We start from the raw sequence: 24,814 nt of genomic DNA, 5'->3' as shown, positions 1-24,814 counted from the left end.
AGGGCCACAGGGCCAGGTCAAAGGTCACTGGATTTACACTGCTGCGTGTTTGTAGGGATCAAGTGAGAGCTTAGGCTGGAATGGCCGATTTCGATTACAGAGCAATTAGGAGCCTTTGGAAATCCTAGCAGTGTAAATTACTCTTGTTGACATAGTGACCAGGCCAACTCCCACACTAATTCTGAGATAAGAGCAAAGTGTTTCTGCTGACTTCATCATACCAGTGATGCCCTACTGAATATCACAGAACAGCGTTTCCCCTAGGATGTTTTAAAAACAAGTTTCCTGCTATTATACACATTTTGCCATGGCTTATGCCTTGTTCTTATGCCATCTGCGTGACAAACAATATATTGGGTCCCATGCCATGCCAGTTTGGGAATTTTATATTTTCCCCTGACTGTCTACTTTTTATTTTGGTGATTGTTAGTTCGCAAAGATGATAGCTCCATTACCTTTTCTACATACTTTATATCTGGTTTCAGTCGTTTAAGTGTACACTGAAAAGCGTTTTACCATCCTGAAAATTATCTATATATTTTTTTAATTGCAGTGGCAGCCACAATTTAGCCTGCGGTGGTGCGCCACTACTAAATGCATGAAGGGGAAACACTGCAGACGATCTGTGCAGTTTCATTCAGGAGATGAATATGTCAAATATGTGATGGATTTGATTATAAATATCCAGTCAAAAACACCCTCCTGATGAACACTCCTTTAAAACTAACCTTCCTCATGTCTGGGTCCAAACTGTGAAAGGTTGTGTAAGAAAATAGTGATGACTTTGTATAACAAAAGGTTGACATTCCAACTTTTCCTTTAGTGATCTCAGAATAGGAGAGGACTAAGCTATGGGCTGAGCTTGTGGGTGCTGATAAGTTACACAGCCAGTAGAAAACAGCACAGAGTTCCTTGTCTGCAGGAAAAAACTACTTGGATTCGAGCAGATTGTCCCAGTGTGATGGGTCATTATTGTTAGAAGAGGATTTGACAAGCAGTTGTGATTAAAATAATCCTTCTAGAAATGCAAGAACATAAAACAAACACCTTACATTTGACAAGGAGACGTGTAAAATTGTGCTAGCTGTGTAAGCCTCTGATTAACAGTTTATTTGGGCGTTTGAAAACAGTTGATGCATGGTTAAACAGTAAGTGTCCCAAATAGCTCCTTAAAATGACAAAAACAAATATCTGTTTATGTTGGTGATTCTCCGAGAGATGCCATATGGCGCAATTCAACTATCCCTTCCTCTTTTCACTAGGAGTGATCCATCACTGCCTGAGAAAGTCTAGAGGCTGTAACCTCAGTGAGACAATGCTCGTCTCCAGCATCACTGGTCTTGCGGGTTCTTTCCCTGTCTCCCGATTCACGTTGTCAATTATGATCTCAACAAATAGCAGGCAATAGAGCAACCCCCCTCAGCCAATGAAACTTAACAGCCATGTCCAGATCAGGTCCTTCCTGCTGGGACTGACCAGCCTTGCTTCACTCCTCCTCCGCCACACACACACAACAAAAAAGGCTGGCCTCAAACTCACACATTCTTCAAATATAAAAGGGCGGAGACTGGAAATAATACAAACAGTTAGCAATGTGTGCACACAGAGTTGAACCTAAATAAAATATTGTTCTAAGAACTAATGCCACTGTCTAATGAGATGAGAAAAATTATCATTGTGAAGGAATACCAGTTAGAACAATTGTGAGTTCATCTCAATATTTGGTCCAATGGTATGCATGACACTTCACTTCTAGAACTAAGCGTGTTTTAGTCTTCAGTCAGAGTCTAGATATGACAGCACACACGCTTGACAGTAGTGGAGGCTGCTGAGGGGAGAACAGCTCACAATAAATGTCCGGAACAGAACAAATGGAATGGCATCAAGCACCTGGAAATCATGTATTTGATACCGTCCCACAGATTCCACTCCAGTAATTACCACAAGCCCGTTCTCCCCAATTAAGGTGACACCAACCTCCTGTGCTTGACAGTGATTTTCACTCAGACGTGGAGGGATCTGTCCATAATGGTGGTGTGGCTGGATGTGGTGGGTGAGGACAGAGGTGTCGGTGGCCACTGAGGGTCTGGCTCGACCACCACCAAAAGGTGGATTGAAGTGCGTCCAAGCAAACAAAACAGTCCCAGCCATGCCCCGACCATAAACCATCCACACAGCACTTAGATATTTTTACTGCGCCGCCAAATACGACTGCCTGCCGCCAGAGAAAACATGGCCCCACAAAGACCTTAGCACTCAGGACACACCAACAGCATTTGCTGGCCGAGAGTTCTTAGCACCTCAATGTAATTTGCGAAACGAGTGCGCACCGATTTTACATGTAGAACCAAATCGCCAAAAAAATGTCCGCAGACAGACGTCTACAGCGGGTTGTCCCTAAAACCCAGCAAGCTGAATGATTGGCAGACAAACACTACATCCACATTCAGTGTGATGTGTGTGAGCCTTTAGTAAATTGCCATGACATACTCTAGAAGTTTGTAGCCAATGAAGAATGTGATATTTTCCCAGAGCACATGCCATCATTTTCTTAATGCAGATTAAGGAAAAAGCCAAAGCTACCAATTTAATTTTATTGGACTGATTGACCTAGAAAAACACTACTGTTGGGGAACCCGGATAATTATTTTTGCCGTGAGAAAACTAGTGGGTAAGAAAGGGGGGAGGGGGTGAAAGACACTTAAACACGAGACTTACATAGCTCTCCACTGCTTGCTATTCAAGCAAACTGTACTGTAGCATTCGTCACAAAATGTAAAGGTTGGGTTGAGATGTGTGTAATCCAATAGAACAAACAATGTGTTAGTTCTTATTGCAGGGATGTCTAGCTCTATGGGTATGATGGGTAAGGAGAGTCAAAAAGTAACCTGGAGCGTTTCAGTTCCGTGAAGGTCATCCACAACTCATTGCCGTTAATTAGCTGTCCTGCAGACAATGTTGCTTTACAAAGCTTCTCTACTGGCAAGCTCTGAAAACCTTAGTGGGTTGGTGATGCGGCAGATGGGGTGGAAAGTCGTCAGTTCACTGAAATCGTCCATTCACTGCTGTGGGATGTTATACTACAGATTCATAGATTACTTATTTTAATGTTTGCAATGGGCTGAACTTTCTAGTTCACGGAGAACTCCATCTCCCCGGTCAACGATCTCCCCGGTCAACGATCTCCCCGGTCAACGATCTCCCCGGTCAACAAGTTGGCATGGTATTGTATTACATCTTTATTTCAAGGCATGATTTTCTCCTTAAATCAAAAATACACTTTGTTCTTAGACCAAATTGAAAAACTGGGTATTGAAGAAATGGGTTGAAAACTGGGTAAATTCCAGCATATCTACAGGCCAGGGTAACTGAGCATGGCACACACTGTCTTTCTCTTCTCCTTCCCTGTGAGGAGTTTGGGTAATGATAATGAAGTGCATTGCTTATTTGCAAACTGCCATTTCGCTGCCTCAAGTCAATCCTAGCATTTGATTTGGAGCTTGGATCACACCCTTGGGGAAAGCAGCCCACGTTAATGTCAGCCATACTCTGCATGTTGAAAGCTTTTCGTCTGCCACACACACACACACTCTCTCTCTCTCTCTTTGCACAAGGAGCAGGAAAAGAGAGAACGCCCTGCAGTTTGCAAACTTTCGATGAGTACCTTATCCAAATGTCTCAAGTGGGACGTTATGAAAGCAGAGTAGACCAAATGACAATAGCTCAATAGCTCATACAAATGGCTGCCTGCTCTCCACTCCATCCTCCTGGCTGAATAGGGCTGGCCTGTTGTTATGGCATGCAAATGATTCCCCGCCACTGCCACCTCGCCCTGCCCCGGCAAGAGGGCAGGGGGGGTTAATCACCATGACAATGGGGGCTGCTGGGAGTTGGGAGGCTATGGAAACTGCATAGGAGAAGGCCAGGAGGACTTTCCTCCGTCTCAGTTGAATACTGTGAGGCTTTGATTTCCTTAACCACTGACAGATGGATAGGGTCACAGCATCTTTGTCTAAATAATGAACCAGTCTTTACCACACAGGGACCCCACTATGGGCCTGGATGGATGGGGCAGGCTGCAGCCCCTTGGCAAGGTAGACCCAGGAAGGGGGAGGATGACTTTTCAGCCAATGCTTTTGTCTCTCTGTTTGACAGGGAGCTGTTCATGAAGTAAGGAGAGGCTAATTAGAGTCTGTAGAGCCATTCACACAGAGGCACTGTACGACATGGGCCCATTTGGAGTGATTGTTTGAGCTGACACAATGGCCCCTGTGCTTTGAGAGGCTGAGAGAAAGAGAGAGCAAGGGAGGAAGGAAGGAAAGAGCGAGGAGAGAGACTATTGTGAACTTTTAATATTACTTTGAAAGATGTTACATCATGTTCACACTCCAAACAATAGTCTCTCTCCTCGTTTCAGACAATATGTCTGAAAGTGCAACCTAAACAAGTCCAAACTGCTAACTGATATGTAACACACACACTTGTTTTACTATCCTTGTGGCGACCAAACTATTGACTCCCATTCAAAATACTATTTTTCCTAACCCTACCCATAACCCCACCCATAACCCCAAACCCTAAAGTGACTGTGGAAGAGTTTAACTAAAATATTGTTGTCTATCAACAATGACAAGCTACCGGGGTCTGACAACTTGGATGGAAAATTACTGAGGATGATAGTGGACAACATTCCCAATCCTGTTCACCATCTCTTCAATTTAATCCTACAGGAAAGTGTGTGCCCTCAGGCCCGGAGGGAAGCAAAAGACGTTCCGCTACCCAAGAATAGCAAAGCACCCTTTACTGGCTCAAACAGCCGACCAATCAGCCTGTTACCAACCCTTAGTAAACGTTTGGGGGGAAAAAAATAGTGTTTGGCCAGATACAATGCTATTTCACAGTGAACAGATTTTCAGCACGCTTATAGGGAAGGGCATTCAACATGTACGGCACTTACACAAATGAGTGATGATTGGCTGAGAGAAATGTATACAGAGGGTGTTCTTTAATGGAAGCCTCTCCAAAATAAACCAGGTAGAGTCCGGCATTCTCCAGGACAGCTGTATAGGCCCCTTACTTTTATCAATCTTTACTAATGACCTGCCAGTGGCTCTGAGTAAAACCTGAGTGTCTCTGTATGCTGAGGACTCAACACAATACACATCAGCTACCACAGCAAGGGAAATCACTGCAACAGTTTCAGAATGGGTGGCAAGAAATAAGTAGTCCTAAATATTTCAAAAACTAAAAGTAATGTATTTGGGACAAATCGTTCACTAAACCCTAAACCTCAAATATTGTAATGAATAATGTGGAATTGAGCAAGTTGAGGAGACTAAACTGCCATAGTCAAAACATATTGATGCAACAGTAGCTAAGATGGGGAGAGGTCTGTCTATAATAAAGCACTTAACTCTATCAAAAAGGCAGATCCTACAGGCCCTAGATTTGTCGCACCTGGACTACTGTCCCGTCGTGTGGTCGGGTACCATAAGAGGTACTTAGGAAAATTACAATTGGCCCAGAACAGGGCTGCACGGCTAGTGCTTAACCTCACTAGGGTAGGGGGCACTATTTTCACCTCCGGATAAAAAGCATGCCCAAAGTAAACTGCCTGCTACTCAGGCCCAGAAGCTAGGATATGCATATAATTAATAGATTTGGATAGAAAACACTCAAGTTTCCAAAACTGTTAAAATAATATTTGTAGTTTTCTATTGAATGCCATTACAGTATCCATTGACTTAGGACTCAAATTGCACTTCCTATGGCTTCCACTAGATGTCAACAGTCTTTAGAAATTGTTTCAGGCTTGTATTCTGAAAAATGAGGGAGTAAGACCACTTTGAATGAGTGGACACTGCAGTGTCCCAGAGGTTTTTCATGCGCACGACCAAGAGCATGCCTTTCTTGTTTTCCTTTTATATTGACGAAGCTATTGTCCGGTTGAAATGTTATTGATTATTATGACTAAAAACAACCTGAGGATTGATTATAAACATCGTTTGACATGTTTCTACGAACTTTACTGATACTTTTCGGATTTTTCCTCTGTCTGTTGTGACTGCCTTTGAGCCTGTGGATTACTGAACAAAACACGAACAAAACATAGGTTTTTGGATATAAAGAGGGACTTTATCGAACAAAACAAACATTGAGTAAATGGGAGTCTTGTGAGTGCAACCATATGAAGATCAAAGGTAAGTGACTAATTTTATCACCATTTCTGACTTGTGTAACTCCTCTACTTGGCTGGTAACTGTTTGTAATGATTTGGCTGCTGGGCGCTGTTCTCAGATAATCGCACGGTATGCTTTCGCCGTAAAGCCTTTTTGAAAACTGACACCGTGGTTGGATTAACAAGAAGTTCATCTTTAAACCGATGAATTTTTATAATGAGTATTTCTGTTTTTGAATTTGGCGCTCTGCAATTTCACTGGATGTTGGCCAGGTCCCTAGAGAGGTTAAAATGTGCGCAGAGAGTTAACATTAATTTTATGCATGTCAACCTCTCCTGGCTCAAAGTAGAGGAGAGATTGACTTCATCACTACTTGTATTTACATGTTGAACGCAACGAGCTGCCTGTTTAAACTACTAGCACACAGCTCAGACACCCATGCATACAAGACATGCCACCAGAGATCTATTCAGTCAAAGTCTAGAATAGACTATGGGTGTCACACAGTACTACATAGAGCCATGACTACATGGAACTCTATTTCACATAAAGTAACTCATGCAAGCAGTAGAATTAGACTTAAAACACAGATAAAAATACACCTTATGGAACAGCGGGGACTGTGGAGACACACAATAACATACGCACACATGGATTTTGTGTTGTAGATATATGTGGTAGTAGAGTAGTGGCCTGAGGGCACACACATAATGTATTGTGAAATGTATACAATTAAAACATTTTACAACTGCCTTAATTTTGGTGGACCCCAGGAAGAGTAGATATCCTCACAAGGATAGTAAAACAAGGAAAATTCGGACGTGACATTTCACCAGGCCCCCCAAGGAAAAAGGCTATTTTAGGGTTAAGCTAATGGGGGGAGCCATAATAAATACAAATACAAACCCTAAAATAGCCTTTCCTTGGCGGGCATGGCGAAATGTCCCACTTGTCCGAATTTTCCTTGTTTTACTAATCTTGTGAGCATATCTGGTTCCAAGGATTGTAAAACCAAAAAATTATTATAAAAAGAAAATGACACACACACACACACACACACACACACACACACAGCGAAACAAGGTAAACAAGTACAAACGGACATGTTTGTTAGAATCTCTGGCATTTTCAGAGTTCTAGCAATGTAGCCGGTTGATTATGAAAACAGTATGCAGTGCTTGGACTTGCAGCCAGCAACAGCCTTTTCAAACATAAAACTCATGATGAATGACTGGGGAATGACTTGTGCCAAGAACTGATGTTGGCCATCACCATGGAAAGGAGAGAAACAAGTTTTGCTGCATTAAAGTGAAAACAACAGAGGCTCTCCTTTAAATGAAGCCATATCTCTCCTTTAAAAATACCCTGACGAGCTCATTAGGCATGACCTGAAAAGGATCTGGAGCCGAGAAATATTAATTTAGCATTTACATTTTTGTCATTTAGGAGATAGTCGCTTATCCAGAGCGACTTACGATGCTTTTCCCAGAGGCTCCCAGCAATATTAGATTAAGTTAATGTATTTCATTAGTGCCCTCTTTAAAAAAAAATGTAGTTCTAAATGTTGCAATGTACAGTATAATGTAATGATAATGTGCATATGATCACAGAGAAATATACACTTAAGCAATAAGGCCAGAGGGGATGTGGTATATGGCCAATATACAATGGCTAAGGGCTCTTCTTATCCACAACGCAACATGGAGAGCCTGGATACAGCCCTTAGCCGTGGTATATTGGCCAGGGGCGGCAGGTAGCCTAATGGTTAACTTCTTTGTGATCGGGGGCAGTATTTTCACGTCCGGATGAAAAGCGTGCCCAGAGTAAACTGCCTGCTACTCAGGCCCAGAAGCTAGGATATGCATATTATTAGTAGATTTGGATAGAAAACACACTGAAGTTTATAAAACTGTTTGAATGATGTCTGTGAGTATAACAAAACTCATATGGCAGGCGAAAATCTGAGAAAAATCCAACCAGGAAGTGGGAAATCTGAGGTTTGTAGTTTTTCAAGTGATTGCCTATCCAATATTCAGTGTAAATGGGGTCAGATTGCACTTCCTAAGGCTTTCACTCGATGTCAACAGTCTTCTGAAAGTTGTTTCGGGCTTCTATTGTGAAAGGGGAGTGAATAAGACCATTCACAGTAGATTGCTCAGCTGAAAGCCTTTATTTGTTGATCGTGCGCGGCCATCAGCGCGAGCTCCATTCCCTTTCCTTTCTAAAGACAAAGGAATTGTCCGGTTGGAATATTATTGAAGATTCATGATAAAAACATCCTAAAGATTGATTATATACATCGTTTCACATGTTTCTACGAACTGTAATGGATCTTTTTTGACTTTGTCTGGACTTAGTGCCCGCACCTTGTGCATTTGGATTAGTGAACTAAACCCGCGAACAAAAAGGAGGTATTTGGACATAATGAACTTTATCGAACAAAACTAACATTTATTGTGGAACTGGGATCCCTGGGAGTGCATTCCGATGAAGATCAAAGGTAAGTGAATATTTATAACGCTATTTCTGACTTTTGTTGACTCCAAAACATCACGGGTATCTGTATGGCTTGTTTTGGTGACTGAGCGCTGTACTCAAATTATTGCATGGTGTGCTTTCGCGGTAAAGATTTTCTGAAATCTGACACAGCGGTTGCATTAAGGAGAAGTTTATCTTTAAAGCATTGGGCCAGTAACCGAAAGGTTGCTAGATGAAATCCCGAGCTGACATGGTAAAAATCTGTCGTTCTGCCCCTGAACAAGGCAGTTTATTTTAATTATTTAACCAGGTAGGCAAGTTGAGAACAAGTTCTCATTTACAATTGCGACCTGACCAAGATAAAGCAACATGGCTATGCTACCCTCCAGTCTCTCGACTTCTTGGCGCTGACGGAAACATGGATTATCACAGAAAACTCTGCTACTCCTACTGCCCTCTCCTCGTCTGACCACGTGTTCTCGCATACCCCGAGAGCATCTGGTCAGCGGGGTGGTGGCACTGGAATCCTCATCTCTCCCAAGTGGACATTCTCTCTTTCGCCCCTGACCCATCTGTCTATCTCCTCCTTTGAATTCCATGCTGTCACAGTCACTAGCCCATTCAAGCTTAACCTGTTTAGGATAGGGGGCAGTATTTTCACGGCCGGATAAAAAACGTATCCGATTTAATCTGGTTATTACTCCTGCCCAGAAACTAGAATATGCATATACTTGTTTGATTTGGATAGAAAACACCCTAAAGTTTCTAAAACTGTTTGAATGGTGTCTGAGTATAACAGAACTCATATGGCAGGCCAAAACCTGAGAAGATTCTATACAGGAAGTGCCCTCTGACCATTTCTTGGCCTTCTATAGCCTCTTTATCGAAAACAGAGGATCTCTGCTGTAACGTGACATTTTCTAAGGCTCCCATAGGCTCTCAGAAGGCGCCAGAACAGGGAATGATGACTCTGCAGTCCCTGGGCGAAAAACAGTAGGGGATTTGGATAGTGGTCGATCTGAGAACAATGACACGGGTGCGCGCGTGCACGTGAAGAGTCCATTTTACATTTTCAGTCTTTGAACAAAAACAACGTCTCCCGGTCGGAATATTATCGCTATTTTACGAGAAAAATCACATAAAAATGGATTTTAACCTGTTAGGGCTAGGGGGCAGTATTTGCACGGCCGGATAAAAAACGTACCCGATTTAATCTGGTTATTACTACTGCCCAGAAACTAGAATATGCATATACTTGTTTGATTTGGATAGAAAACACCCTAAAGTTTCTAAAACTGTTTGAATGGTGTCTGTGTATAACAGAACTCATATGGCAGGCAAAAACCTGAGAAGATGCTGTACAGGAAGTGCCCTCTCTGACCATTCCTTGGGCTTCTTGACTCTTTTTATTGAAAACTTAAGATCTTTGCTGTAACGTGACACTTCCTACGGCTCCCATAGGCTCTCAGAACCCGGGAAAAAGCTGAATGATGTCGAGGCAGCCCCTGGCTGAAAAACATTAGCGCCTTTGGTAAGTGGTCTATCAGAGGACAATGAGACTGAGGCGCGTGCACGAGGCGACCCCATGTTTTTATTTTCTCTCTCTTTGTACTAAAACACAGATTCCCGGTCGGAATATTATCGCTTTTTTACGAGAAAAAGGGCCTAAAAATTGATTTTAAACAGCGGTTGACATGCTTCGAAGTACTGTAATGGAATATTTAGATTTTTTGTCACGAAACGCGTCGGGCGCGTCACCCTTCTTTACACTTCGGATAGTGTCTTGAACACACGAACAAAACAGAGGATATTTTAACATAACTATGGATTATTTTGAACCAAACCAACATTTGTTATTGAAGTAGAAGTCCTGGGAGTGCATTCTGACGAAGAACAGCAAAGGTAATAACATTTTTCTTATAGTAAATCTGACTTTGGTGAGGGCTAAACTTGGTGGGTGTCTAAATAGCTAGCCCGGCATCACAGGGCTATCTACTTAGAATATTGCAAAATGTGCTTTCACCGAAAAGCTATTTTAAAATCGGACACCGCGATTGCATAAAGGAGTTCTGTATCTATAATTCTTAAAAATATTTTTTATGTTTTTTGTGAACGTTTATCGTGAGCAATTTAGTAAATTCACCGGAAGTATGCTAGTTCTGAACGTCACATGGTAATGTAAAAAGCTGGTTTTTGATATAAATATGAACTTGATTGAACAAAACATGCATGTATTGTATAACATAATGTCCTAGGCGTGTCATCTGATGAAGATCATCAAAGGTTAGTGCTGCATTTAGCTGTGATTTGGGTTTATGTGACATTATATGCTAGCTTGAAAAATGGGTGTCTGATTATTTCTGGCTGGGTACTCTGCTGACATAATCTAATGTTTTGCTTTCTCTGTAAAGCCTTTTTGAAATCGGACAGTGTGGTTAGATTAACGAGAGTCTTGTCTTTAAAATGGTGTAAAATAGTCATATGTTTGAGAAATTGAAGTAATAGCATTTCTAAGGTATTTTAATAACGCGCCACAGGATTCCACTGGCTGTTACGTAGGTGGGACGATTTCGTCCCACCTTCCCTAGAGAGGTTAAACAGCATTTGACATGCTTCGAAGTACGGTAACGGAATATTTTGAAATGTTTTGTCACGATACGCGCCGGCACGTCACCCTTCGGATAGTGTCTTGAACGCAAGAACAAAACGCCGCTATTTGGATATAACTATGGATTATTTGGAACCAAACCAACATTGGGTGTAAAGTAGAAGTCCTGGGAGTGCATTCTGACGAAGAACAGCAAAGGTAATCCAATTTTTCTTATAGTAAATCTGAGTTTGGTGAGTTCCAAACTTGGTGGGTGTCAAAATAGCTAGCCATGATGGCCGGGCTATCTACTCAGAATATTGCAAAATGTGCTTTCACCGAAAAGCTATTTTAAAAATCGGACACCGCGATTGCATAAAGGAGTTCTGTATCTATAATTCTTAAAATAATTATGTTTTTTGTGAACGTTTATCGTGAGTAATTTAGTAAATTCACCGGAAGTTTTCGGTGGGTATGCTAGTTCTGAACGTCACATGCTAATGTAAAAAGCAGTTTTTTGATATAAATATGAACTGATTGAACAAAACATGCATGTATTGTATAACATAATGTCCTAGGAGTGTCATCTGATGAAGATCAAAGGTTAGTGCTGCATTTAGCTGTGGTTTTGGTTTTTGTGACATTATATGCTAGCTTGAAAAATGGGTGTGTGATTATTTCTGGCTGGGTACTCTCCTGACAATCTAATGTTTTGCTTTCGTTGTAAAGCCTTTTTGAAATCGGACAATGTGGTTAGATAAAGGAGAGTCTTGTCTTTAAAATGGTGTAAAATAGTCATATGTTTCAAAAATGGAAGTTTTGGGATTTTTGAGGAGTTTGTAATTCGCGCCACGCCCATCATTGGATATTGGAGCGGTGTTCCGCTAGCGGAACATCTAGATGTAAAAGGCTAAAATTGCAAACCACCACATTTAAACATGGTAAGGTGACTGGGAATATGGCAGAAAACAAACAGTAGTCATTCCCTCCGCAAGGCAATCAAACAGGCAAAACGTCAGTAGAGAGACGAGTGGAGTTGCAATTTAACAGCTCAGACACAAGACATGTGGCAGGGTCTACAAAAGGAAAGCCAGCTACGTCGCGGACACCGTCATCTGGCTTCCGGACAAGCTTAACATGTTCTTTGCCCACTTTGAGGATAACACAGTGCCACCGATACAGCCCCCTACCAAGGACTGTGGGCTCTCCTTCTCCGTGGCCGACGTGAGTAAGACATTTAAACGCATTAACCCTTGCAAGGCTGCCGGCCCAGACGGCATCCCAAGCCGAGTCCTCAGAGCATGCGCAGATCAGCTGGCCATCCCAGTCTGCTGTCCCCACATGCTTCAAGATAGCCACCATTGTTCCTGTACCCAAGAATGCAAAGGTAACTGAACTAAATGACTATTGCCACGTAGCACTCACCTCTGTCATCATGAAGTGCTTTGAGAGACTGGTCAAGGATCATATCACCTCCACCTTACCTGTCACCCTAGACCCACTTCAATTTGCTTACCGCCTCAATAGGGCCACAGACGATGCAATCGCCATCACACTGCCCTATCCCATCTGGACAAGAGGAATACCTACGTAAGAATACTGCTCATTGAATGCTGAGCCATAGTCAACACCATAGTACCCTCCAAGCTCATCATTAAGATTGAGGCCCTGGGTTTGACATTGCTCGTCCATATATTTATATATTCTTAATTCCATTCCTTACTTAGATTTGTGCGTATTGGGTATGTGTTGTGAAATTGTTAGATATTACTTGTTAGATATTGCTGTCAGAACTAGAAGCACAAGGATTTCGCTACACTCGCAATAACATCTGTTAAACACAATTTGATTTGAAGGAACATAGAAATATTTAAATATCAAACAAAAGGGGATTGGTTACATGTGGGCATGCATACAAGACGCTGATTGTAATTCATCTTCATAACAAATGCAATACTGTGAAGTCAGCAAAGGCTGTTATGCAGTTTGACGTTTCACTGTGTTTCATATTATCCATGTAGTCATTTATAATCAGAGGGTGTCCAAATCATCCTTTGTAAATCATACTGTCCAACACTGATTGGGCCCAAATGTTCAGCATACGAGCTCTGACAAATGAACTGGGTGTCCTTGGACATTTCCAGGTATATGATTTAGAATACAACCTCAATAAAACAGCGTGAGAAACACAAACATTAACACAGGAGAGCATTTGTTTTCTCTACCTGTGCTCCATGCCAAATGAACAAGCCATACGAGCTAGTACAGACAAGGATGAGATCCAAATTGGTCATCACCTTCATAATAGCACGCGTCACATAAGCTATTTAGACAATGTTTTTATAACAATGGAAAACACAGGAGATGAAAAACAAAAAACGGTGTGAATGAGAACACTCAGCTAGACTATTTACTTCCTGGATGAAATTCAGTCTTCATACTATGACCCAATCAGAACCAACGAGTAGGTCGGTTGCTGCTGTCATGGTTTATGTGAACAGAAGAGTTTGACAGACAGAGCGCATCAGTTACTGTATGAAATGGCACCCTATTGTCAGTAAAGTGCACTGGTTTTGGCCAGAGTCACATAGGGGCAGGCCAAAAGGTGGTCCCCTATAAATAGTGACTAGGGTTCAGAGTTGCCCCATGTGTTTGAGCTCCACTGTTGTGTCATTGTCATCCGCCTATCTGGTTGTTGTCCCAGAATGCCCTGGGCTGAGCCTGTTCTCAGTCTACTGTCTGCTCAGTGGGCTCAGCACCACAGTGAAGCTGAGAGGAGGTATCAGCAGCATCCTTCCATAGCACCTGTCAGTCTTTCTATCAACCGTCTTCGGGACAGGGCACGAAACCCAAACAAAGACCGTTGGGAAACGGAGGACAAAATGGCCTACTGGAATTTTAATAAACAAAGAGCTGTATCAGAAATGAGTTGTGGAATCTCAATAACTCTAGAACAACTTGACTGATGAGAAGGTAAAGAGCATAACAGCTATCACAGTTTAAAATTGTTTACCTAGAACGTCTATAAAGTTTGGGTATAAATCAGGTCTCAAACTTGTTTTGTACATTTCTTGTCATTTAGTTTAAGCATATGCAGCCAAGACTTGTTACATACCTTTGAGCACTGTTTGTGATTCTGACACCACACCAAGGATCCATTATTCTGTAAATGAAAATAGAAAGAAGATTATGACTTATGATTTTATATGGAGAAAATATATTCAGTCATTGTCAATGCAATGCAAAACAAAGAGTTTCATTCCAGGACACACAGTAGCTATTCACACTACAATTCAAACAAACATCTGAAAAACAAAAAAAAGGAGTGCTCTGAATCCGTTTCACCACAAAGAAAAACATTTTCAATTTTTTTTTTTTTTTTAAATTAGAAGTTAAGATTCTTTCACCCCAATGTGAATCCTAAGGAAGCAAAGTCAGAGTGGGGCCAGTCAGAGTCTGGTCACTTTCAGTGTCGTTCAGAATTGGAGGTGCCTGCATTTGATCTCACAACAGACATCCCAGAGGTCACTCGCATAGGAATTGATGTCAGCACTCGTATGGAGACTGCAGACACCTCCAATACCCCCTTAATTGCTGTGTGTCACCTTCTGGGTCCCATGAAGCCAAAAATTTGGTCCTAATTGTGCCTAAAGACAAAGTGTCTCCCTGTCATCTTGAGAAGTTCTAATGGCTTAAATGCCCGACACAAGTGGCCATTTCCTGAGTTCCAATAGAGAAAAGGACCACAAGACTATTCTCTCCAATATGGATTCACTTGGACATTAAATGTAAGATAAATGATCGCCCAGACAAAATTGACCATTTGATTAGGGGCTAAAAAGGGCTAAAAAGGGCTAAAATTGCACTCTGGCTGTAGGTAGGAAAATTCATGTGCTTCATTGGTTAGCTCAAATTCCCAATGAAGTTCGTTTTCCATTATGAATAGTTTGGACATATCAAATATAGAGAAAGGAAACCTAAATAAAGGCAATGAGTGTGAATTTCCATTAGCTGACGTATGTTACAAATGAAAGGTCACCGTTAGACAAGAATCAGTGCTTTGTTCTGTACAATAAGACACTGCGGCAGGACTGACTGACTAGCCAAACTTTAAGGGTCTGCAAACCAAAAAGTCTGCTCAAGTTCAATGTCAAGTTCAAAGCCTTCTCAAACAATGTAATCCAGTGGAAATTCCCAGTGAGACCTCAGGAAAGAACTCATCATTAAAGGCTTTACTTTGCCATCCAGTACCAGTGAGCACTGCGTGTTTGGTGTCAAGTATAACGGTCAGCTGGCTTCAAAGACATTCATGGTACATCAGGAATTCTAGAGCAGACTTCTAAAGCTGTAGTACTTAATTGTGTAACTGCATTTGCAATACTGTAACACAGAAGTTACTGAAAACAGTTTTTCCCCTCGCAGACATCATTGCACGTGCGATAGAGCACAATATTTACAATGTTTTTTGTACCATGCTGAGCGACGCTCCTCAGCTCGGCAACAATAATGGTGGTGGGGTAGCCAGTGGTTGAGGCCGCTATTTCCCCCCTACAGCGGATTCCACCTTTAAACGTCCATTCAACAAGCTGCTCTACTGCCAATTTTAATAACATTAAAATAAATCCATGTTACTAATGAACAGGATGCCTGACTGACAAAACTTCTCATAATTTTACCAAACAAATCAGTAGGGAATTGCCAGGGACCTCACGATAATGTATCACCATACTTAGGTGCAGATACGATATCTATTGCGATTCTATATGCATTTCGATTTGATACTGTGATTTTATTGCTATTTGATGTTCCAAACATACTGCTTACCATATGTCTGACACAGAGGACAAGAGAGAGCCATGAGAAAATAAAGTTATCAGTCATGGAAAGAAGTGCTGAAAATAAATTTGCTCCCTATTTAAAAAGAAGATGCAGAATAAGCTATGAAGGAAAAATACTGGAGTTTTGGTGTGGGTATAGCCAACTAGCGTCAAAATTATACTGCGATAGTCAAAACGATACATCAAAAATAATATAAAGATTATGTAACTTTATCGATTTCCCCCCCCCCATCACTATGTTCTACCTATAGATTACATTTCAAAGACAGCACCTGACATTTTGGAACAGGAAAACTTGAAGAATGCACCTTTATGGCAGGCTGCAACAGGGAATGGTACAGTAAGCAATACTACAGAAGAGAAGTATGTAAACTGAAAATACAAAACATTAAGAACACCTGCTCTTTCCATGACAGATTAACCAGGTGACAGCTATGATCCCTTATTGACGGAACTTGTTAAATCTACTTTAAAATCAGTGTACATAAAGGGGAGGAGAAAGGTTAAAGAAGGATTTTTAAGCCATCACACAATTGAGACATGGATTGTGTATGTGTGCAAGACAAAATATTTAATTGCCTTGAAACGAGGCATGATAATAGTTGCCAGGCACAGGTACACCGGTTTTGAGAACTGCAACGCTGCTGGGTTTTTCCACACAACTGTTTCCCGTGGGGATCAAGAAACCCAAAGGACATCCAGCCAATTTGACAACTGTGGGAAGCATTGGATTCAACATGGGCCAGCATCCCCGTGGAATGCTTTTGACACCTTGTAGAGTCCATACCCTGATGAATTGAGGCAGTTCTGAGAGCAAGAGGGGGTGGAACTCAATATTAGGAAGGTGTTCGGAAAGTATTCAGACCCCTTGACTTTTTCCACATTTTGTTGTTACAGCCTTATTCTAAAATTAAATGATTTTTTCCCTCTCGATCTACACACAATACCCCATAATGACAAAAACAGGATGAGCAAAAACCAAGCCATGAGGTCGAAGGAATTGTCCGTAGAGCTCGAGACAGGATTGTGTCGGGGCACAGATCTGGCAATGGGTACCCAAAAATGTCTGCTACATTGAAGGTTCCCAAGAACACAGTAGCCTCCATCGTTCTTAAATTGAAGAAGTTTGGAACCACCAAGACTCTTCCTTGAGCTGGTCGCACGGCCAAACTGAGCAATCAGGGGAGAAGGACCTTGGTCAGGGAGGTGACCAAGAACCCGATGGTCACTCTGACAGAGCTCCAGAGTTCCTCTGTGGAGATGGGAGAACCTTCCAGAAGCACAACCATCTCTGCAGCACTTCACCAATTAGGCTTTTATTGTCTGGCCACTCCTCAGTAAAAGGCACATGAGAGCCCACTTGGAATTTGCCAAAAGGCACCTAAAGGACTTTCAGACCATTAGACTCTATACTGATGAAACCAAGATTGAACTCTTTGGCCTGAATGCCAAGCTCAATGTCTGGAGGAAACCTGGCACCATCCCTACGGTAAAGCATCATGCTGTGGGGATGTTTTTCAGCGGCATGGACTGGGAGACTAGTCAGGATCAAGGGAAAGATGAACGGAGAAAAGTACAGAGAGATCCTTGATGAAAACCTGCTCCAGAGCACTCCAGACCTCAGACTGGGGCAAAGGTTCACCTTCTAGCAGTACAACGACCCTAAGCACACAGCCAACACAACACAGGAGTGGCTTTGGAAAAAGTCTCTGAATGTCCTTAAGTGGCCCTGCCAGAGCCCCGGACTTGAACCCGATCGAACATCTCTGGAGAGAACTGAAAATAGCTGTGCAGCGACGCTCCCCATCCAACCTGACAGAGCTTGAGAGGATCTGCAGAGAAGAATTGGAGAAACTCCCTAAATACAGGTGTGCCAAGCTTGTAGCGACATACCCAAGAATACTCGAGGCTGTAATTGCTGCCAAAGGTGTTGAGTAAAGGGTGTGAATACATATGCAAATGAAATATCTGTTTTTCATATTTAATACATTTGCAAACATTTCTAAAAACCTGTTTTTACTTTGTCATTATGGGGTATTGTGTGTAGATTGATGAGGGGGGAAAAAAACTATTTAATCCATTTTAGAATAAGGCTGTAACAAAATGTGTAAAAAGTCAAGGGGTCTGAATACTTTCCAAATGCACTGTATTTTGATTGAAATGTTGTGCTATATAACATTATGGATATTTTTTTATGTGTAGGCTCATACAAATCTAAATGGTATTAAATATATTTTTTATTTATTTATGATCAAACAAATCTAAATAATATCTCAAGTGACAGTAAATAAACCCCTGGCATTTACACTGCGGGAGAACACTCTAGATCATTTATACAAATTGTCACGAGTCCTGACCCGCTCCTAAATAACAGGCCTAGTTCTTAACGCCTTTCTCAGCCCATTTGTCAGTGGCGACAGATAGGGATCTGCAAAGGGGCTAATTTTGCTCAGTGACAGCATATCTGCAGCACTGGAGGGGCACAGTGTGACGTTACCCCAGCTGTCCAGGCCTGACCCCAGCATGTCATGGAGCAATGGGGAATAATTATAGGTCAGGACTTCATCCCAACGACACAGTGGCATTCCTCAGCAGTTTCAACATTATGCAGTGCTGCTGAGGGACTGTCAAAGACACTGATCGATTAATACCTTCCAGATCAAGACATTCACTACAGAAAAAATAAGCCAAATAATTGCACTGTGTGTCTGAATGCTGGAGGTGAACTCACAGCTTTCTCTGTGTCACTGGTGAAGTCTTGTAAACACAGATTCACCCCAGAGATGTATTATGACTTGTGTCAGTTGAGAAGGTAGAGCAGGTGGCCGGGGGCATGTTGTATTGTCTAGACATTTGAGGAACATAGGCAAAAAGCCTGCTCTGCATTCCTTCATTTGAAAAACGTTCTCTTTTGTTTCCTGTTCATCTTTAAGATTTTTTTGTGACATCTCTGTTCAGTGTTCACTTTCTACATACCATTTTTCAGAAACTAATATTGTGTAGCTGCAGTACTACATTATATTAAAATTAGTGCTGATGAATATATTTATGTTTTCAGCAATTCTGCACAGAAATTGTACATCACTGACATCGGTAAAATACCGGACAAACATCTATTTGGATCGAAACATTGTCAACCAATAAATATATGTGTAGCACATCTTGGTGTGCAGACTAGACTTTATTATTTTATGGATTAGTCTGGCCCAGCACCCCATTCAGCACCCCTATGATTTCATAGGCAATTCAAACCCTAGGCAGAGACAGCTCAAAGAGCAAGCAACCTGCCTATATGTCAATCAACAACCCAGGAGCCTCTCTGGACCAAAATAACTAAGCAACCCCCTAGGTCATGTCATCTATTGACTGGCTCAAATAAAAGCCCTTCAGATCTAAGTCCATAGCTGTGGGCTCTGGGTAAATAAAATGTGAATGGAAAGGCAGGGATAGTGACAGAGTCCTGTTCTTCAGGATAACATACACGAGTAGTAATATAATAGGAGCTATAAGTGAATGTTGTATCACATTGAAATGTTGAAGGTGTTGAGGCTGTATCCTGTCAGGAATGTGTATCGTTTGTCTGAGGAGACACTAGAGGGTGTACCAGGCAGTAGCACTCACTGAGCGCTGACATTTACAGACACGACTGGCATGGATTAAATGCTTTTACAGAGAGGTGAGGCCAAGCTACATAGACCCCTATTCATCCCGTCTTCACTAATAAAAAAGTCCACACGAGACAAGCAGTGGCTGTCGTCTGATTCCACCCCAACTTATTTAATATCAAATAAGTGGACACGGAAAAACGACTTTCTTTCCTCAGCAATGAACATAAGTCTCTCAAGTGCAATACTAACTTTCAGTACCTCCGCTAATTGGGTATATAAAAAAAAAAATGTAATTCCATTTATGACTTCAAATGTAATAACAAGTCCACACCTTGTTTTTTGGCTTCATGGGTCCTCACATAAATAATCCACGACAAGCCTGGTGCTTTCAGAATGTAATAGTGAACAGAGAACTAAGTTCACTCTTAATATTTTAAAGTGTCCAGTGACCATATTTATGACTGGGTGTTCCCCTCTCTGTCTATTGTACCAGGTTGACAAGTCCCCTATAAGCGAAGTAAAATGTCAATAAAAACCTCTGTATTTGGAAGTAATTCTACATTCATAAATCTTAAATTGCCATAAATCCAAAAACCAAAAGGCCATGCCTTTTTCCAACTGCATCTTCAGTCTGTTTCTACTAAGCTCAATAACTCATCATCACTGACAATTAAAACCGTATTCCTTGGATCCTGATTCGGCCAAGTTCAAGGGAGGACTTGTCTGGGAGTTTACAGCTGAAAGTGTGAAAATCATTTCCAGTTTTTAATTTCAATATACAAACAAATGTTTCTATTAGGCTATAAATTCTATAAAAGACAATATTAAAAAAACATAGGAAAATTGTTTCTGGCTGCTACAAAAGTTATGAAACAAATTGGCTGTTGTACAATACACACAAAGAGGTTACATTATATATGTTCTAATGTGAAAAATCAAATAACAGTAAATGTCCCCTGTAGATAAAAGCTATTGCTGAAAGGGTCTATTTACATGAAACTGGAAACTTTGTGTGTCTTGGTTTCCTTAAACAGTATTAAATTACCCCTATTACTAAGAAGGAATGCTTTCCGAGTTGAATTAAGAGGTCTAAAGTCTCAATCATATTAGAGGGAGGCGAGCAGCCACCCGGCCGGGCCTGCTCTGTAATAAGATCTGGCAGAGGAAGCAGATCCACCTGTAGGTCGCAGCACGTTGAGCGCTGACTGGGCATGCACTAGTATTGTGGCAACAGTACATTAGAGCTTATCACATTTAGCCAAAGTGGGCCTCTGCGTTTAGCAGGAAGGTGACCTCACTGGGGATAGCATCAGTGGGCTAGTATCCCTTCTACGAAGTGTGACGCTGGAATTTGGTGGCAGGGGTTAGGGCTGGGGCACAGGGAGGTATGTGTTTTTTCAGCTGACCAGACATCCCATTTCCACATGAAAGAGCCTGCTGAGAGAGAACACAGTGCATTTGACAGTCCTCACAGAGTATCAACAATTGGCTTCTATTCTTGGAGCTGCAAGCCTGCTCACCCAGCACCTTATCACTGAGCAAAAATGCACCTCTTCCTCCTAATTTCCTGCCCTCTGACGACACCTGAGATCAAATACTAAGGCTCTGCAGTCAATTACTAGACAATTAACCCTTTATAGTCGCAGGGGAGTTCACTAGTTTCACCTCAACCTCTGACTTTTCAGTTGAATGGTGATTGATTTTATGCCTCAATATCAAATGCTTGGGCAGTGTTGAAAAGTTGTTGAAATTATCTTCAAACTAATTTATGAGAGCTTTATTACACTACCTGGTCTAATAAAGAATAACAAAACATATGACCCAACATAAACCCAACTAATATAGAGAAGAGAGACAAAGCACTCAATTGATAGTTAGTCAAAGTTGACAAGTTCTCCTGACATTGAATCCAAAACACATACAGCAATTAGTAATAAAATACAATAGTGTGAAAGGCCCGACTTCATCCTTGAAAATGCAAATGTTCACTAGTGAAAAACCAAGGGCAGATAGGAGGTGAAAGAGGAGGTGAAAGAGAGCTGGAGAATGGAAGGATCAGTGGTGAGTCCTTTTCACTGGGTCCTGAGAGAGAACTGTGTGTCCAGTGAAGGGTGAAAACTTCTGACACCACTTATCAAATCACCCAGAGGACAAGGCTAAGTACAGCAAATCACTTCTTCCAACACAAATTATAGAAGGCCATCGAAACACGCTTGGTGGTCACCATTGGTGTGTATCAGCATTGTGATCCATTTTCCAGGTTATTTATGGATAATTGTGAGGTGAGTGAAATGAATGTGGGGTGAGAAGAAAACGGCCTCATTTTGATAGACTATACACAAAGTAGAGCAAACATCCAAAGATGTGACAGGTAGCCTAGAGGTTAAGAGCATTGGGACAGGAACTGAAAGGTCGCTGGTTTGAATCCTGAGCCAACTAGGTGAAGAAGAAAAAAAGTATATGTTAATGTGACCTCGAGTAAGGTACTTAACTCTAATTGTACCTGTAAATTGCTCTGGATAAGAGTGTATGCTAAACGCCTATAATGTGAAAACCACAAATTGGTTAACAAATCTCAAGAGCAGCACTCATTACTTACTTGTATGGGTTATTAATTAACCAGTTAATTGATTTAAAAAAAACAGAATGGCAATGCTAGAATGTCCTTGCATTATACTTGTAAGTGTCATGTGCTCTGCTGCAGAATTGATCCACATAGCGGAGCGCAAAACCAAATCGACTCCTGTAGGGTAATCAACTGTGACACTTTTCGGCAAGACAAGTGAAGTCCCACAAGATTATCAATAAGCTTTTATTTCGTAGAAGATGGCAAATCGTTTACATTGACATTTCAGTACCAATAACTTATTCAACAGATGCAGTACGTGTCTTGACCTCAACTCTTGTCTCTCGAAAAATGTCTTATTTTTATTATGAGGAGGACACATAATGCGTAAATTCCGTAAAAGTTGAAGAGACTGTGAGCAATACACTCTTACCTGGGAGTGCTTGAAAAAGGCGGAGATGCGAGTGATGTGCAGGCTGAGACACCTTGAGGCACATCTAGCTCGGTAAATGCTGGCAGTGAAGAAAGAGTCATCCTGCCTGGTCCTCGAAGCGAAAGTTCCATGGGTCGACAACTCTGTAATCCATAGACACAGGGTAACACATACATTTACGCTCCTGGGCAACATTTTTCGTTTGCGGGTAGCCTATTGCTTTTTATTCGTCTACTGATCGGGCTACACTGCGTGTTGACTCCAGCGGAGAAACTAAAGAAACTTCAATTATACACTGGGGAGGAGTCAGAACCGCGTGCGCTCTGTGATTGGCGGATACCGATGTGATTGTCAAATACTGCGGGTGCCTTGTAGCAGGTAGAGGTTGTGGACTCACTATGAAGGATTTTGAAATTAACTCTATTTGAGTTAATGGTTTGAATGATTTTGTGCTATTGCTATGAATAACGTTTTAATTCAATGTCATCTCATGACATGAATTGGCTACTTATGTAACATTGACTAGGTACCGTTACCCCCTGTATATAGCTTCGTTATTGTTTTATTGTGTTATTTATTTTTTGATAAATATTATCTTAACTCTTATTTTTCTTAAAACTGCATTGTTGGTTAAGGGCTTGTGAGTAAGCATTTCACAGTAAGGTTGTTGTATTTGGCGCATGTGACAAGTAACATTTTATTTATTTGAATTAAAATATGAAGAACTTCTAGTTGCACACACTAGGCTAGAGGTTTTCACAGTGGACCCGATACACTAGGCTACCCTGTTTATCATGCAGTATTACAATCTCCCCAAAACATAAATAGCTCATCCTACATAAACCACACCTTGAATAGGAACCTCCACATTTCATGTCTTCGACCTACTGCCACCTACTGATGACACAATACATCAGAAATGCATAGTATACAGGTTGTCCAAGCCCCCCACATATGGCCCCTGGAAAGCTTCCCAGGAAACCCCTTTCGTCCAGCCTGTGCCTCACCGTTTAACAGTAGCTCGGAAAAATATTCTACCTGGAAAACAATTAAAACCATCTTAAAACAAATTCCTCAACATGGTCTCCCATTATCTGGCATTGTTTCATAGCCCAGGGATTGGAGCAAATATGACATGTAGGAAAATATTTAAATCCTTGCCATTTATTGATTAAAAAAAAACATCCGTATTTAATAAGAAAGTTCCCTAGGGGGAACTAGACACTGTTGCTCTGCTGTTCTCAGCTTACAGGAGTGCTTTCTTGTATACCATTACAGCCACAATGTAATGAACTTTTATTAGTGTTTCTTTTAAACAGTATGCAGAATGGGGTCCAAACGGAGACTTACACAATCATTCGACTTTGGGTCAGGTAGCCAACTCGCCCTGGGCCAGCGATGCTCAGTGCCAAATATTTCAGCCCTTACCTCTCTCTCTCGCACTCATGAAATGGGTCTGTTAATGAGGCTGCCGGTGCCAAGGACAGGGATCACCCCCAAAATACTAGTTTCTGTGTCCAATAACACATTTTTATCAGTTACATATCCTATAGTTATCCCTCCTGCAGGTTGGGTATCCACTAGGCATGTTTGCTAGAGTATGATTTGTGATTAGAGAAGTGAAACAGCTACCACTTTTCTGATGCTGTTGCATGGTGTGTAAACACATTCCCATGGCGGCAGAAACACTATCTGAATGGGTGTTCATTTCCCTGGTGGTCCCAGAGCATAATGTGGTGAGAGATAACTTGTGGTGAGAGAACCCTTGCCACTCTTAAAATATTTAAACGCGGATGTCTGTGTACCTTAAAAACAGTGAAATGGCTTAATTTGTTGGCTTATTACAGCCATGTGTGGTAGAGGTTTTATGGTGTGTGGTGAAGGAAACACAGTGCCTGTGTGTGGTCCTAATGTCTCCTACAGCCTGTCGGACACGTATGCATCCCTCCTCACACTGACTCCACCGTTTCATTGACTGGGAAAACCTCTGCCAATAGTGACCTCAGGCCGTAAAGCCAGATCGGGAGCAGAGGTGTTTGTCTGGGCAGAGATGCATCTCTGGCAACTGATTTTTTTTAGTTACCCTCGTCACCGTGTTAATTCACTCCATTAATTACTGTTGGGG

The 24,814-nt window shown here is 41.6% G+C and overlaps 1 protein-coding gene across 1 annotated transcript in view; it reads right to left on the bottom strand.

Annotated features, from left to right (window-relative positions):
• Nucleotides 1-22,971, bottom strand: part of LOC106586620 (anosmin-1) — a 77,970-nt gene extending 54,999 nt beyond the window's left edge. Inside the window, exons 1-2 of the mRNA XM_014174105.3 lie at nucleotides 22,690-22,971; nucleotides 14,360-14,407 (exon numbers count right to left, since the gene is read on the bottom strand). Coding sequence (XP_014029580.1) covers nucleotides 14,360-14,407; nucleotides 22,690-22,884 — 243 coding nt within the window. The 5' untranslated portion in view covers nucleotides 22,885-22,971. The remainder of the gene's footprint in view (nucleotides 1-14,359; nucleotides 14,408-22,689) is intronic.
• Between the last annotated feature and the right edge of the window lie 1,843 nt (nucleotides 22,972-24,814).

Source organism: Salmo salar, chromosome 25, assembly GCF_965601325.2.
Source record: "Salmo salar chromosome 25, fSalSal1, whole genome shotgun sequence".
NCBI lineage: Eukaryota > Metazoa > Chordata > Actinopteri > Salmoniformes > Salmonidae > Salmo > Salmo salar.
Note: the sequence above shows the minus strand (reverse complement) of the source record. Positions and strands in the feature narration are given on the sequence as shown.